Source organism: Antennarius striatus, chromosome 4 (genome assembly GCF_040054535.1).
Source record: "Antennarius striatus isolate MH-2024 chromosome 4, ASM4005453v1, whole genome shotgun sequence".
Lineage (NCBI taxonomy): Eukaryota > Metazoa > Chordata > Actinopteri > Lophiiformes > Antennariidae > Antennarius > Antennarius striatus.
In genome coordinates, this window is record NC_090779.1 from 22,663,639 (window position 1) to 22,677,440 (window position 13,802).

General features: G+C 36.6%; 1 protein-coding gene across 5 annotated transcripts; it reads left to right on the plus strand.

Annotated features, from left to right (window-relative positions):
• The first annotated feature begins 1,140 nt into the window (after positions 1-1,140).
• On the plus strand, positions 1,141-13,787 carry LOC137594167 (leucine-rich repeat-containing G-protein coupled receptor 6-like). Of its 5 annotated transcripts, none has more exons than XM_068313463.1 (11): positions 1,141-1,263; positions 2,595-2,701; positions 4,472-4,610; positions 8,213-8,428; positions 8,780-8,851; positions 11,349-11,417; positions 11,700-11,771; positions 11,898-11,969; positions 12,167-12,259; positions 12,340-12,410; positions 12,756-13,787. In XM_068313463.1, exons 2-11 carry the CDS (start codon positions 2,653-2,655, stop codon positions 13,244-13,246), a joined length of 1,344 nt encoding a protein of 447 aa, XP_068169564.1. In that variant the 5' UTR covers positions 1,141-1,263; positions 2,595-2,652; the 3' UTR covers positions 13,247-13,787. The 5 variants fall into 5 exon arrangements, with proteins under 5 accessions (XP_068169564.1, XP_068169568.1, XP_068169565.1 ...); XM_068313464.1 differs by having other exon boundaries at positions 1,152-1,250; XM_068313465.1 differs by having other exon boundaries at positions 1,216-1,250; positions 3,274-4,610.
• Positions 13,788-13,802: the final 15 nt, after the last annotated feature.

Sequence of the window (13,802 nt, forward strand, 5' to 3'; positions counted from 1 at the left end):
CCAGGAGGAGGAGGAAGAAGAGGAGGTATAAACAGATTCATGAGATTACAATTCTGATAAACAAAGCAAATATCATAATAATAATGAAGCACAAGGAGGAGGAAAACAGATTTAAGTCTTTAAAAGTCATATTTAATCTAATCATTTGAGAAGCAAAAACTGATCATGAGGAAGAAATAATGTCAAATGAAAAAGTTTGACTCAGAATCATCAAGTTCAGAGTTTTAAGAGTTTGTAATGAAATTTCTAATGATGCCAAGAAGAAGTATTGGTAATTTAAAAAAAGAAATTCCAGTTATCGTCTGAATTCACTATTGATTGAGATCATTAAGATCTGACTCGCTAAATTAAATATCATTTACAGACCTGCTCCATTTTAATGGCCTGAAAATAGATTCATTTTTGACATATTTTATTTGTAGTTTCAATTACATGACAACTTTTTTTGCTAATTTGTGTAACTATAAAAAAAATACAATGAATATTATTTATTCAGTTCAAGCAAACTCTTTTTCCGTTTGTGTGTGTGTGTGTGTGTGCATGCGTGTGTAAGAAAATATATCATAAATATGGCATCAGGATTGGATAATTGTCTTCATCATGATTATGATCTGGTACTTTAAACTCGTCTCAATCTTTTCAGGTTCTTTAAACTTATGTCATTCTTTTTTGGAGTTTTTAAAAAAAAATTGTCTCTCCTTAAAAAGGCAAATAAATAAAATAAATAAATAATTTTTCTCTCCTTTGGATGTTTAGCAGAATGCTGGTGGACTTTCTGTGATTGGATTATAATTTAAGTTTCATTTCACATTCAACTATTCCTTAAATTTTATTACTTTTATTGATATTTTACCTGATTGATCATGAAGACTAATTCTGCCTCAGCTTTTGTCTCAGCTCATATTTCGGGGTGTTTTTTTTGACCTGGTGTTTCTACCTGATGGAGCTGCCGTTGGTGAATATATTGGACACTTTGCAGTCGTTAAATTCACAGCCGCTCCTTCTTCCTGCTCTTATCTTTGAGTAAAATGTGCCTTTTGTGGGGGCACGGTGTTAATTTAACACCTCCCATCCCATCCACTGACATCCTGCCTTGGTCTGGAGGAAGAGGAGGGCGGATCATTCCTTCACCCTCCACATCCTGGCCGCAGCCTTCACACAGAACCACAGAACACCGGCGACCTTCACACGGCTTCATCCTGCCGTCCAATCACACGTGAGGACATCTAAAACATTAAGCAGCCCAGCTGGTGCGTTTCACAGGTAACATGACGGGTCTCTGGTTCTGAACGGAGCCAAACAAACTGACCCCCTGAGTTTGTAGATGTTCTGACTGGAGCTGGTCGCGTTCCTCAGGGCGATGGCCTGCAATCAGAGCAGAGGAGTAATCCTCTTCTCTTTACCCTCAACTTGTTCTGAGGCCTAATATAACTTTAATTACTTCACTAAAACATTCAGATCTCGATAGAAATGAAGAAATACACAGTTTCATTATTGAATCATCAGCTTGAACAATGGAGAGATATCTTGATAATAAATTCCATGAATGCCAAATTTACATTAAAAATCTGATATGAAGAAATTTTAACCTCATAAAACCAAATCAGATAAAACATAAAAGAGATTTATTGGATCAACACAAAGGGTTTCGAATATTTCTCAGACCTGCTCATGAAATATTTTAATGTGTTACTGTTTATGCGTGTTTATGTGCTGTGTTTGTTCATGTGTGTTTAACGTCAGCGTGTTTCATGACAGCTTGACACGTTTTCTTTCACCTCAATTGTTAAGAAGGAAGTTCCACCCTTGGCATGAAGTCATGCTTTATAACCTTGACAAATCCAGGGGAGGGGTCAAGCTTTCTTATTATTTAACCAAAAAACAAGAAGGAATGATTCTAACCTGACTCATAATCACAATTCCAGCCTAGTGGGTCGTCATAATGTGATCAGATCACCTGTTTACTGTTCCCATAACAACAATGGATGTTAATGGGTGTTTGTATTTCATGTGGCCACGCAATGAGTTGGCGTTCCATCCTGGGTGTACTCCGCTTCTCAGCTGGCTCCAGTTGACCCGTGACCTTCAAGGCAGATAAAGCGAGCTGTAGACAAGATGATAGACATCATCTCATACACGAACAAGGATGGATGATTTTCATTAAATGTATATTTATGTATCATATATTATTTTTGTTCCATTTCAGGTTTTAGGTTCCTCAGTTTTTTCCTCCATGATGTTGACATAAAAACATGAAATCTATGCTGGTTCTGGTGACGCTAATCAAGATGCTGACAGATATTTATGACTTTGGGAAGAACTCCAAGCTCCTGACTAAAAAAACACCTTTTTAATTTATTAACTGATACTAATATTTGTAGTATTGGTACTACTACTTCTACTGCTACACTAGGACGTCTACAATTACTTCTACAGTGGATCTCAGAGAGTCTGCTCCTAATACAGAGTCCTGCCTGTGGAACCAGTATTACTATTTCTACTTTAAAATAGAACAAAGAGCTGATAGCGTGTTAACATTTCTCTCCACCCCCCTACATAAAGACAGCTCAGAACATCTATCTTTCCTCACATAGGTCGGAGGTGGATGTCTGAGCATGTGGTCAAGGTCCTTCTCCCTGATAGGTTGAGGACATGTTACAGAGGAAGACAAGGTTTCCTGAACAGAATGTCAACCTGAGAGGTGAGGAGGAAGAGCTTGATGACTCTGATGATGTGTATGAGTTGTCTGGTTTGTGTAGTGTGTCTGAAAGTTTATACACTTAAGCTGTGCAGTTTTGTTTTGTTATAAAATATCCATCCATTATTTAAGTGCAACTTAAAAGAAGGATTCAGTTAAAAGTAACCTTCTAAACTAGTTTAAAACCATAAAATAACTCCTTGCTGGACTTTCATTTGTTTTGACGTTTTGAAGGCACATTAGGATAAACAGAGGTGAAGCTGTTAATGGACCCCCAGATTAATGGTTTATTTATATAACAATATTAACAGCATAATGATTTTATCTATGTAATTTAAATTTTGTCAAAATTTGAAACAAACCTGTCTCCATCTAGCTCGATGAACCTTATAGTGAAGTTGCAAATGGTTTATGGGAAGAAAAAAAAAGTTACCTGATTTTCCATCAGAACAAAAATAAAGTGATCATAAATTAATTTTATTTTTTAACGAACTGGTCCTTTAAGTAATAACATGCACATTTTCAGTGTATTCAAAGAGAGTATTGAAATGCTGGTGTTTTCTTGTTTTGTACAGTTGTTCCGCAGTACCAATAGTCGACAGCAAATGACAGCACTTTTCTACAGCTGCCCTGCAGCAGACAGCACTTTCTGATTTCCTGCAGGAGACATGCTGTATCGCTACTTACCAGCAGATGGCAGCCCTTTGAGTTCTGTACAGGTGTCCTGCAGTACCACTAGTCACCAAGGAGCGGCAGCACTTTCTGGTTTCCTACAGGAGCCATGCAGTACCGTTAGTCACCAAAAGAGGGCAGCATTTGTAATTTTCTGACAGCACCGCGAAGCCTGCCGCTCAACCTTTCACTATTTATCTGTATGAGTACAGACCCTTTGTGTGTGTGTGTCTGTGTTATATAGCCTATAGATGCGTATGAAAAATGCGCTTGAGTGAAAAACTAATTTCCCAAACGGGATAAATATTGTACGTTTCTTTTTCTTGCTCTTGTTCTTCTTTCATTTGTTCTTCTCCACCATCTTCTTCTTCTTCTTCTGAAGCACTTTAGTGCTTTCATCTAATGTAAAATTCTAAAATGTTTGAATGTGATTAAAGTGTTTTTGTTTTGCAAAAAAAAAAAAAATCTTCCTTCAGAAACTTTCCGTTTGGTTCAGTATTCATGTAGTACCACCAGTCACCAGCAGATGGCTGCACTTTAATGTTATTATTCAGGACATGGTTGACCAAAGCTGTTTAAATTAATCCACTGAACTTCAAGAAAGTTTCTTGAAGCTGTTTCACCAGAACTGAAAAAACCTCTTGGATAAGAGGTGATAAAAAAAAAAAGTTCAGTTCTTTATTTTATTTTCTTGATTTCCAAGAGCCATTCCTGTATGTTAATGTGTATTTATATGTTTCCATCAGCCGGACTGTCTCTGTAGTGCAGTTGTCCTCTTCTTGTGTGTCTACCTGTGACCTTATTTATTGTTGACTGCTGTACTGTCTTGTAGTATGTATGATGGTATAAGAGCAGAGGGTACATAGTTTTCCTCTGGGATTAATAAATTATCCACCCATGATCTTTCTATACATTACTACTGATCGGAAACTCTGCAGTACCACAAGTCACCAACAGCTCACCAGCAGGTCACCAGCAGATGACTTGTGGTTCTGCATCAGAGCCTCCCTCCTTGACTCATTCACATCTGTTTGCAGGCTCTCCTTCATTCTGTGTGGTGTCCCTCTACAGACATGACGCTCCCTCTGGTTCTGTTTCTAGTTCTTACCTGGGGGGGCCGGAGCAGCAGCTGTCCAGGTGGTTGCAGGTGTGAAGGCGTTGGGATGCTGCAGCGGGTCGACTGCATGAACGCCGGTCTGAGGTCGGTTCCCTCGGCCCTGAGCCGCTCCACCTTCTCCCTGTGAGTACGAACTCACACAAATACTGGCTGTAACACTGGAAGGGAAATAGACTGGATTAAAATAATCTCTCAAATTGTTGTTGTTGAAAATAGGTTATGATTAGGTTATATGATCAGAGTAAATGTTGGTAAATGTTTTTAATAGCAGTCATGTAGAGAAATGTACATTTAAACTCCTAATAACTTGTGACTGGTGAAACTTCTTATATGAAGTATTTTTAAATTAATTAAATTGACATTTCTGTGCATTAAATCACAAGATGGATCATTTTCAACATATCTGTATTAGTTGTAGTATTTAATTTCTACCAAAGCTTAGGCAGATTTTTATGACAGTTAAATGTACAGTAGTGTAAACATTATTGATTTCATCAAGATATACAACTCTATTCACAGCAACGATTTGTTCATTCCAGAGAATTGTTTATATGCTCTACATTACCTCTAGCTGTGAATTATGAAGTTTAATCTGTCAAACCTGATTTAAAGAATTTTAAACCTTTGAGTTTTTATGTCCCAAAACTATTTAACCTAATGCTAAAATATGCAAGTCTGTTAAAATGACAAGCAAAATAATCAAATGTATTTGTACTACTACTACTACTACTAATACGACTACTAATAATACGACTACAATTCCACTCCTAAAAATGATAATCAATTAATCCTCTATCCATTTCTTGTCTGCAGCTGGCTAGAAGTGAAATAATAATAATAATAATTGAATGATTATCCCTGAATAATAATAATTGCAATTATTAATGTAAAATTTGTATTAGAAATGAACAGATTTAATTCCTTCTTATTGTAGACAAATGTGGTAAATTTTGTAATCTCTATATCTCCAGAATTTCTGATTTTTTTCCCAACAACATACATAAATAACACAGCAATAAAATAACATACATCATAAATGTAAGTATAATAATGATGGGATAATATAATAGTATGTGAAAATACATAAACCAACCAACCAACAATATATCAGTCTGTCCGTGTGTTTGTGTGTGTGTGTGTGTGTGTGTGTGTGTGTGTGTTTGTGTGTGTGTGTGTGTGTGTGTGTGTGTGTGTGTGTGTGTGTGTGTGTGTGTGTGTGTGTGTGTCATATTCTCAGATTATTTTTCCTGTGTTTGTGTTGTTTGGTTCATGTTATTTGTCTGTTTGTTGTGCACTACTCGTATAAAATAAGCTAAGTGTATTCTGAGACAAAAAAGGTTTTAGTTGCAGCTTTTTCAAATAGTTGTTTTCAAATGTTGTTGTGTCAAATGAAGTCAAGTTTATATTTCAACAGAAATAAATAAATAAATAAATAAATAAATTTCAAATTGTGAATATTTATTCAATATTTGAGATTATTTTATTAATGTACTTTTTGACAATTCAACTGTATGCTTAAGTTTAAGATTTTAGGGTTAAAAACATAATCAAAGGTTCAAAACACAAGTCAAAAATTAAAACTACTACGGCAAAAACTTTCAGAGGAAAAACATAAAAATGTGTTCTAGACAGAAGCAAAAAAAATAATAATACAGGAATTTAAAAATCGGTCAAACAAGCAAACTACAGGTAATTAATTAAGTGAGAATCATGGATAAAATACTGAATTTTGATTTTGAGTGTGAATACAGATTGAAAGTTATTGATTAGATAGACAGATATACTTTATTGATCCCAAACTGGGAAATTTAAACATTAAAAAAGGGTCAAACAGATATTTAATCAACATCCAAAATGAGATTTTCTGAAGGAAGTTTCTCTGTAATATTCTTTTGTGTGTGTGTCTGTTTTAGAATTTGAATGGAAGAAAGCATTATGTTCAAGAATTCAGTTGTTTGTATAAGTAAAAAATCAAAGCTAACTGTTTGAAACTATCATAATAAAGTAGAAAGTAAACATTTTCTAGTTATGTAGATAATATAATTATTATACAGTTATTTTTTCAGTTACTCTCTATGTATGGGCCATTTCTTAAGTATTGTTAATCTATATTTGTATCTATAAGCGCAATTGAAAAATGTAATATTGTAAAGAATCATAAAAGAGGAATGTTTCATATCTAATTTTGTTAATGATGATGTCAGCTTTCACTCAAAATCCACATGTCCATTGAGTTTCTCAGTGAACAGGTGATCCCCATCTTAAGCATTACGGAAACCTGTAAGCTGCTGAGCGTCCCACTGGCAGTGAACGCCTCCCACTAGTGCCAGGCAGCAGGCGGAGGAAGGTGGTGGTGGCGGTGGGTGGTGGGCACCGGCCACATGCCAGCCGTCTCCCACAAACGCCTGTCATCACTGTAAATGACTACCATACAGCCAAAGAATGCAGGGACCTCCCTGATGGAGACACACTCACAGTCGACCGATTTCCTCTGAAACACAAATAACAAAACAATTTAAAGTTAGACAAAACATCATCGAATTTACAATCAGATGATGGTAAACGAAATAGGTTTACTGTAGATTGAAAAAATTGTCCACAAAAAAAATACAAACTCAGGAGAATTCATCAGGTATGAGTGGGTGTCTGTCTTTGTTGCTATGTAGAATCACAATCAGTCATAGCCCAGAGCTATTATGTGACTGAAGGTGGTGTTCCTCAGGGATTGGTTTCAAGCACCTCACACTATGATGAATGAAGTAAACTGTGTGCTCAGAGTTACAGATTCACCACTCCTGTAAACATTTATGCTCAGTGATGATTACAATACAACGTGTGTTTTATTAAGACTTATTTTAACAAGAAGAGTTTTTATTCTGATATAATATGAATGTTTAGTGTTTTCATTCTGACATCACTGTCTTCACTTAACATTGCTAATTCACCTGGTGTTTCACTTACGACTCAGGTTAGTTTATTCATCCTCGTTTAACATTATAAGGGCATGATTTCAAAATGAAATAATTTTATTTTCTCTCAGTTTCTTGTATTTGTACTTGTGTTTTCTGAATAGTTAATTGCTCTTGGCTCTGGGTCTCACTTTATTTTCTTTACAAAAGGGTATATATTAATCAATTTGGTACATATGTTTTTTTACGCAGATGATAATCTGATTTTCATTCTTGTTCAATCTTCAGACTGATCACATCTTTTAATTTAGAGGTCTTCCTGTCTGGTTCCAAAAATAATTTGATCCATCTTAACTTTTAAAGAGACCACTTTCCACATTTGAATCTCAGTGTCTAGATTACCACAACCTTTTATTTATCCCAACCAATAATCTATAATCGACTCCAGACTGTATGGATATCTCAGTTGCTTTTAATCAGAACCATGTGGGATCACATGACTCCTGTTTCAGCATTTCAACACCATCTTCTTTTAAAGAATAGTAAATGAAGTTATATTATCATTTGTTAAAGTAATAGTTAACTTGAGCTTTAGTTATCTGAAGGCGTCAGACTGGTGTTTAACTTTAGATACCCTGAGTTACCAAGACCAAGTTGAGTTGAGTTTATTAGATGATGGTCTGGAGGTTGCTCTGATCGAAACCAGTCAAAACTTGGAATGATAAATGAATTAAATTAGCTGTTTTCTATCTTCTCCTTTTCTTTGTGCTTATATTTTTCTTAATAACTTCTTAAATACTGTTTTTTTCCGAGCAGACGTCTGGATGCTAACTTCATTTCCCGCCTACCCGCGTCCTCCTTTAAAGGCGTGCCGTCACTGCGGTACCTGTGGCTTGATGATAACTTACTGAGGAGGGTCCCGGTCCTCGCCCTCCATCACCTGAAGGAGCTGCAGGCTCTGACTCTGGCCGTCAACAGGATCCGCTACGTCCCCGACCGAGCCTTCGCCTCCCTCCACCAGATGGTGGTGCTGTGAGTAACTCTGGGTTCAAGATGAATAAAACGGAAGGTACTGCAGATTAGGATGCTTCAAGGGACATCATCAGCATCTTCTTCAATAATGATGGATCATTTCTTTACCTGATGTTAGATCTCTTCCTCCTCCTCCTCCTCCTCCTCCTCGTCTTCCCCAGGTTTATCTAAAAACAACAGAAAAAAACGATGCAGAAAATGAGACATTGTCGTAAAAGCAAGACAAACACGATGCAATAAATTTCACAAAAAAGTGAAATATTCTGCAATTTAAAGTGAGGGGCGGGGGCCAGTCTGACAGCAGCAATACAATTAAAGTTCACGTTCCTGCCTTATTTCTCATTTCTGAAGACATCTCCATGGCAACAGCATCCAGATTCTTGGCCGCAAAAGTTTGGTGGGGCTGTCAAATCTGGAAACTCTGTGAGTCTTCTTCTCTTTTTCGTTCTTCTCATTGTTGTTGCTGTTATTCTTGTTTCTGTTGTTATTTGCGGTAGTTATAAAAGATAGACGAGATAAACTATTGTAATCACAATTTTTATTATTGTTGTAGAAACACAAACTAAATATGACAAAAAGAAATAAATGCAAAATTTATTGTAAAATATACTTTTATTTGCAGCTTAAATGTAAAAGTATTATTTGAAGGGTGCTGCGGAGGTCACGCCATTCTAACACAAACTGTTAATATTGTTTTATTTCTAATACAGTATATCAATTTATAGATAAGTGGAAGAAAAATAATCGGAAAAACGTGTTTGTGGAAATTCCTCAAAAAGTAAAATATTTCATTTGACAAATAATAAGAAAGCACAAAATGAAAAACACTCCATGTTTGAGCGGGAGTGTCAACATTAAGCTGTCTGGTGTTAGCACCAGCTTAGCATTTCACTATCACTCTTCTTCACACCAAAATTCATTTTCTGTTTCTCTATTGCTGACAAAAATTTCACATTTTTTAAATTTGCTGAAGCTCAGTTCTGATAAATGTTGAATGTTGATGTTCTAAACTCTTGTGTTTGTGCGACTGTCTTTTGAGAAATCACGGATTGCAGGATCTATGTCACACACAGATTACACACACACTCAATCCACTCCACACACAAACCACACCACTCCGCACACACACACACACACACACACACACACACACACACACACACACACACACACACACACACACACACACACACACACACACACACACACACACACACACACACTCCAAACACTCCACACACACTCTACAAGAACTCAAAACTTTCCAAATACTCGTCACAAATTGCAAAAATTATGTAAAAGTCTTAATTCCATTTAAGTGGTTTATATTTAGTTTTTAACTTCGACTGTTAATGTTAGAATTAAATTAATCACGGTAATCAATTATTAAAATAATTATGTGGTTTTAATTTGGTTTTGAGAAACTTAATTCTGAAAACAAGAGATAACAGAATTTCACACAAAACTGACAAACACAAACATTTATTTCTGTCAGGCTCATGTTAACAAACAGAAATGTGTTTTTACTATAACTTATCATTTACCACGTAATAACACACAGTTTCCTATGTAATTACATTTTTTCTTTCAGTCAAACAGTCTAAATTTACTAGATGTAATTACCTTTATATTTATTTATCAAAACCAGAATTCCCTGTTTTAAGCATAAAATAATTATATTGAGTTTTAATCCTTACAGAATAAAAATTCTGCCCCACATGGAAAACACTGTAGTTTTTAACTCAAATCAACTAAACTAGAGAAGAGGATGGTTAGTAGAAATACTGCAACATACATGTACTCTATTACCCTTTTTTGTAAAAGTACTGTATTAAATAAATAACAATAATACTGTATCAACACAGACAGACAGACAGACAGACAGACAGACAGACAGACAGACAGACAGACAGACAGACAGACAGACAGACAATTTCCTGTTGTTAAAGATTTAAAATATTAAACTTAAACACTGAAGTGATTAAAAATACATATATGAATATCAAATAATGTTATAGTTAAAAAAAATTTTTTATAGTGAAGTCAAAACATTTCTTCTAATGAATTTCATTCTAAAACTTCTTTTTGTTTTATTTGACTGAATGCTGAGAATTTAAACCGCTGAACATGTGACGATAACAACACCCTGAAAAGATCAGATAGAAGGAGTCGGCTTTCCTTCACAAAACAACAGACGTAGAACAGAATTAGGAGTTATCTTTAATCTCATTTAAATGTAAGATTTAACAGTATTTAACGGTTTTATGTGAGACCGGAATCCTATTTTCCAACAGACAGCGAAGGGAACACGTGCAGCAGATAATTGTGACCACACACTGTGAGGCTGTTTGAACTGCACTGGTGGCTCACTTCAAGGACAAAAGCTGGGAGTTGCACCTTAAACCTGTTTAAGTTTACAAGAAATGATTTACATTCATTACAGAGTAAACAGTTTTATCTTAATTTTCCTAAATGAGCTTCAATCACTTTAGCATTTTTATATAGTTTAACAAAAAAATTTAAAGCGTGAATAAAACGCATCACAAACTGTTAACATTCAGATTATGTTTTTAGCTTTTCATTTCTTTAACCTTTGTTGTTGTTGTTGTTGTTATTATTTATTTATTTATTTTTAGATTTAATATGAATCAGCCCCCCCTCGAATGCATTGATTTTTTTTTTTTCTTTCTTGTTTCATTTAGGATCTTACAAATTTAAACTGACTGAACAGTGGTTCCTATTTTTAAAATGTGGAAAATATTTGTTCTGACATTTAAACATATGTACTATTAATAAAACAACATAAATTCCAACGATAAATGACAATTATATAATACATAATATCGTATATTTGTTTATCAGCACTATTGTACAAGTAGATCCACGTTGGATTATTTATGATGATTGTTTGTGTCTGCAGGGATCTGAGCTTCAACAGAATCAACTGTTTTCCTTCAGCTGTCAGAAACTTGAGAAACCTCAGAGAGCTGTAAGAACACACACACACACACACACACACACACACACACACACACACACACACACACACACACACACACACACACACACACACACGCGCACACATGCACACGATTCATTTAAAATAAAAAAAGTGAGAAAGCTGTGTAATCAATTTGTGAGGCAGACAAAACAGATATTATTATTATTACTAATTATTATTTATTATTATTAATTATTATTAACTTTAGTTTTGCCTGTGAGTTCATTCCCTTATTCGTTGTAATTTTAATGGTAATTTTTTTCCCTGCAGAAACCTTCAGAGCAACAACATCTCTGTGATCCCACAACATGCCTTTGATGGGAATCCTTCCATTCAGACCATGTGTGTACTTTAAACATATACAGATATATTATTATAAGCATGAGATCCATCCTATACCGAAACAGTGTTGTAACAGTAGTTCAGTTTCATGTAACAACAACGTGTGCTTTATCTGTAACTTGACAGAAACATTCAGAACAATCCTGTTCACATAGCAGGACCACCGTCCTTCAGGCTGCAACCTGGAATCCACAGTTTGTAGGTCTCCACCGTCAACAGCTGACACTGAAACACACATCTAATGCATCCATTAAATAGCAGAAAAACTCTCGAGCATACACACAGCACAGAGCAGGTCTTTGTCCAAACATTATACAACAGGAGATGAATTTAGTGTGTGGACTTGGTGATGAATTCAGAAACATTTCACCTTGACGTTGTCGTGTCTCCGGCAGCGATCCGTCCTCCAGCCTCCTCCTCTCTCTGGTGAGTCTCACATACCTGGAGGAGTCCGGACACCCAGAGCTCAGAGTGTCCCCCCACCACAGGTAACAGCTAACACTCATCATCACTTCCTGCCTTTATGTCTGTATCTTGTTCTGATTGGATGGAGGTGTTTTGTTTGCAGGGAATCAGAAATGCGGTTGATGTTTCCCTGCTATGAAAAAAGTTTGACTTCTGACCTCATGGAGAACAGCAGTAAGTATAGACTGACTTTCTAGCCAACTGACCAATCATGTTGCTGGTACTGACCCATTCATACACACATTTATGGATTGGTACCTTATTAATTAATAAAGTAACACCACCCTGTAAACCATTCATCAGCAGTTTGTGAGTCATCAACTGAAATATGATTTCTTTAATGAATGAGTTTTTCAGATATCCCTTGATTCACTCTGGACCTGCATTATCTCAGATACCTCTAGGTGGCAGTGTCACCCCTCTAATTCTCTGTTACTGTGACCTGACTCTTATCTCCTCGACATTCCTTGTTTCTGAAGGTTGGCTTTTATTTTGTAAATCTTCATGCTGTCCCCACAGCTCCACCATGGTGTCCGGACTCATCTCTATGGTTTCTGCGCCTCAGTGTTTCTTACATCTTCATCATCTCCATCATCCTCAACCGCCCCCAGCCCTCTTCCTGGCGCCTCCTCATCCTGCTCTACTGGTTCCGGATCCTGGTGGCTCTTAGTGGTTCCAGCATCATCACAACTCGCTGTTTCTGTAGATCCAGCCTGGAGACTGATCCAGGATCTGGACTTGGGGTTGTCCTCTGGTGTCTCTCCTCCGAGCTCCTGGCAGCAGCTGTTTCTGAGGACAAAACATGGATGAAGAGCTGCTCCCAGATTGGCTGTTTCTTTCTTTGCTGCTCCACCTTTGCTGTTCTCCTCCTGATGCTGTTGCAGGAGGCCTCTCTGTGTTGCTCCTCTTTCCTCTTCACTCAATCAGCTCTGACGGTCTTCAATACTTTCCGCTTCCTGTTTACGATTGGCCGCCATCAACACAAGGAAGTGCACTGCATGTTGCTTTAACCTCCCTCCTGCCAGTTAAACCCTGTCCACACCCAAGTATCAACATTTACCCTGATCCAATCAATGGACAGCTTAGAATGTGATGTCCAATCAGAAAAAACAAATTCACAGAACAGCAGAAATATTGGTATTCAAAGCTGACGAAGGCCTCCTCCTCGTCAGTGCCCACTTTGGTCCCCTCAAAGGAAAGCACCTGAATACGCCACTGGGACACAAGTGGTCTCAAAGGACTATGGGAGATGGAGTCTTGATACATTTTGAGTTTACTCTTTGGTTTGCTAGTTTTATTCTGGGATATTTTTGTTCAATACATAATGGAGCACTTAAAAACCATTTTCACCATGTAGAAATGTTTACATTTTTTGTTACCATAGAGACAGCTTCAACCTATCTTTAAGACTGGACGGCGTTTCGGTTAATTCTGTCACATCACGTTGGACCGTATTTTGAGAGGTGATGGATTTTGCTTCTATCTTGATTTTCTAGTTTCCATCAGCCTGTTTTGGTTTTTACTCCTGACCAATAAATTGGAGAACTCGTACTCAGCCTTTTATTT

Coding starts and splice junctions, on each gene's coding strand:
- LOC137594167 (XM_068313463.1), top strand. CDS start 2,653: ATGTTACAGAGGAAGACAAGGTTTCCTGAACAGAATGTCAACCTGAGA. Junction 8,852..11,348: donor CTGTCAAATCTGGAAACTCT/GTGAGTCTTCTT, acceptor TTGTGTCTGCAG/GGATCTGAGCTTCAACAGAA. Junction 12,260..12,339: donor AGAGTGTCCCCCCACCACAG/GTAACAGCTAAC, acceptor TTTTGTTTGCAG/GGAATCAGAAATGCGGTTGA.